This window comes from Priapulus caudatus, unplaced genomic scaffold (assembly GCF_000485595.1).
Source record: "Priapulus caudatus unplaced genomic scaffold, Priapulus_caudatus-5.0.1 Scaffold38, whole genome shotgun sequence".
NCBI classification, from domain to species: Eukaryota; Metazoa; Priapulida; class Priapulimorpha; order Priapulimorphida; family Priapulidae; genus Priapulus; species Priapulus caudatus.
In genome coordinates, this window is record NW_014577099.1 from 25,073 (window position 1) to 28,468 (window position 3,396).

General features: G+C 41.5%; 1 protein-coding gene across 2 annotated transcripts in view; it reads left to right on the plus strand.

Annotated features, from left to right (window-relative positions):
- Positions 1–3,396, plus strand: part of LOC106819360 (metal tolerance protein 11-like) — a 34,077-nt gene that overhangs the window by 22,352 nt on the left and 8,329 nt on the right. For both annotated transcript variants that reach the window (XM_014824009.1, XM_014824016.1), the window contains exons 3-5: positions 483–627; positions 1,398–1,553; positions 2,604–2,691. In XM_014824009.1, the coding sequence (XP_014679495.1) occupies positions 483–627; positions 1,398–1,553; positions 2,604–2,691 (389 nt within the window). The remainder of the gene's footprint in view (positions 1–482; positions 628–1,397; positions 1,554–2,603; positions 2,692–3,396) is intronic.

Consider the following 3,396-nt stretch of genomic DNA (forward strand, 5'->3'; position numbering starts at 1 on the left):
ACGACCCGTGTCAAATGCGTCCCGGGACGAGCGGGGGTGAAAGGGGGCAACTGACTCTAGACTGTGGAGCATATTTATTTACTTGATATGATGTTGATATGTGTCTTGTACGTAACTACGTATATTTATCCTATAATGATTGGCTGGTATAAGTGACATATAGCTCTGATGTAAATAACAATAAAATAAGAATAATTACCAGCAGAAGAAAGTAACCCTATGGTGCACCTGGTTTATTTTTTGAAAAGATTTCCCTTGATAAGTATTCCCTCATTATTACTAGGTTGTGTCACGAGATTTGATCCATTCTTCTTAACCCCTAGGAATTTGCTTAGGCTATGGACTATGCCTATGGCCTTGGCAGATTATTTGCCATGGTGAGAAAGCTTACATAAATTGCAGGATGGGTAGGGAAGCTGTGTGATGTACTCTGATTGTCTATTGCTTTCTGTATGTCTTGCATTAGCCACGTATGTTTTCAGTCAACTCGCTCCCTGCAGAACTTGGCAGGTGAGGATGCCGCACAGTTTCCTAATGGCGAACAGTTTCCTGAAGGGCGTGGTCCCAGACGGACGAGGTCGTTGGCAACGTGGGTGTCACCAACGACCTTAGATGTAGGAGTGGCAGGTGAGATTTGATGTTAGTAGCCTGGGCGTCCCCAGCAACCTTAGATGTAGGAGTAACAGTTGAGATTTGATGTTAGTAGTCTTGGTGCCCCAGCAACCTTAGATGCAGCAGTGACAGGTGAAGTATGACGTTAGTGTCATGGGTACCCATTGCTACCTGAGATTCTGCAGTGACATGTAATTTAACTTGTCAATGTGTCTATATGACAACAAAATGTATAAATTTGTATAACCGCACGATAGCATTTTTTGCCAAGCGAATGTGGTTTATATGAATTATCCATATTATAATATCTAATAGTAATAGTCATGAGACTACCTCCTGTTAGTATATGTCACTATTTCCTAGAGTCATTGGTCAGTGCAGCAGATGGGAATGTTATCAGTGTTTTTATATCTGGTATCTGGCTAATTGATAAACATTGTCTTTGTAGAGAATAAGGTTTATGCCAAGGTTATTATTGGAACGTAGAAAGTACTTTTATTTTAAGATAAATATGTGTGTGTTGAGCTGTTAACGACATTTTTTGAAACTGGCGTTCATTTACTCAAGTCAATCTACTTGTATTCATCTTAAAATAATAATTATTTGTAATGTTGTCTGGTAAAATCCGAAGAAAATAGTCCAAGAATTAAGGTGACATGTCTCTATAAAGGATGACGTCTGGGTAGAGTAGATGTTAGACGTGATGTTAGATGTGTGGTGTCTCTGCAGTGAATGGTGTTCATACACTGATTAGTGTCTGTTGTGTTGGACCACTGTCTCTGTAGATGATGATGTTTCGCAGACAACGACATCGCGGGTGTCCGGTTTCACGCTGCGCTCGGCCGACCCGTCCACCTATGCTAATCGCTCGGTCACCATCGAGGAGGTGGTGGCGCCCACCAAGAAGCTCCTAGATACAGACGAGGAAAATTCCTTGAGGGGTGGGTAACAGGGGAGGCACTCGTTTGCGTGTTTGTATACGTTTTACAGTTTATATATCCATTTGACTGAGATATCTGCACCCACTTGAATATTGCTGATGGGTCGATCAAGCTTGACTGCTTTATACATGTTTTTCACACGTCTGTGCTAAATTATCACTTAATTATAAGCTTGTTTTTAGTATATTTAGTCTTGTTAAAAGGGAACTGGAATGGAAAGGGTATGGAACTGTGCTGGTTGGATCTTGTCAAGGTCACTAAATATAGGAAATTTGGTACAAATGCACAGGAACCCAGTGCAATGTCTCACTGCATGGACCTAATGAAAACACCGTATTTTCATGCTGCATTTGATAGAGATATAAATGATATGAGTTCGCATACTCACGTGCACCCAAGCCAGAAATGGCCTGTTAAGTCTGCTAATTATTTTTGTGTGTACATATCTGCTTAATGTGTACTGTAAACGTGTAATGTGTATAAATATCTATCTGTCCATTTCTGTTTGCTTTACTACTAATGTAGACTACCGTATATGATCGCGTAATAACCGCGTGTTCCTATAAGCCGCACCTCAATTTGAATCAGGTAATGCCTAGTATATTTCCCCTCACGGTATGGCGCACTTATAAACCGCAGAGCAAATACAGGGTTAAAATCTGAGGCCAAATTTGCGGTTATTACGCGAGTATATACGGTAGTACCATTGCTACACAAGACAGACTAACGGTAAACTGGTGTTAGACATCTATGTGGTGAAAAAGAACGAGTTGAAACCAGCATTCGCTCAGGGTAGACTACTGAACACATGCAGGTTTTCTTTTCTGCTGTGGTATGCGCAATAACATGGTTTTCAGACTCCGTGCATGGGAAGTTATACAACGCACAGTGTTATTATGTTGTTGCTCTGAAACAGACGTATGCATGCTAGCGTGCGCGTGTGTGGTAACAGATCTATTAATCAGTAGTGTGTATTCGAACCATGGTAGACATAAATTATGCCGGCGACTGACGAAACTGGTAGTAGGAACGAAGAACTTGTGCTTTCAGATAAGTCCTGGTTTCCCAGCTTGGCTTTCATCAGCGGTAGGAAGCATGGAACACAGGAGGCGGACAAACGCTTGTCAAAGCAAGTCAGGTAAACCCATTCTTCGCTTCCTCTGTTATGGCAAGTATTCCTGACGATGTGTACATTCGCACAGTAGTCGGAATGTTTGGCAGTGCACTAACCTACGGTACTTAGGCTTTATATTGTAAACATCAGTTGCACAATGTATGTTTCGTTGTTTGCTGTAATTAGCAACGTGTCCCTAGTTATAAAATGTCTGACTCACAAAGCAACATTTAATAAACGAGTACCTGTGTGACATCATTATTAACGCTATTAACATTATTACTGTACACTTTGTTTGAAATATAATGCAAGAACTGATGTTTACAAAAACATAATGGGATGCCTTTCGCACGCGAGTTCGTCTTCTCAGCCGTAAAGCAGCACCTGAATGGTATTAAATAGCACCTGCGTAATTGCAGCAGGGTGTTATACACCGTCAGTAATCGGTTCTTTTTTGTTCCAAAACCACCAGAAGTGGCTATTTTTCACCAAAAAATCACTTTATAAAATATAAGCATGTCATATTAATGCTGAGAGGGTCTATGTCCCTCGGGGTACTGCCGGAAGGTACCCTGGGTACGGTCCGGTGTACTGGAACGTACCCTGGGCCTGGTACTATCTAATATGCCGGACCGTACCTCGCCTACTCCACTAACGAGTCTAAATCCTAACCCTAACCCTAATCCTAACCCTAACCATATCAAATAGTGACCAGGGTACGTTCCGGTA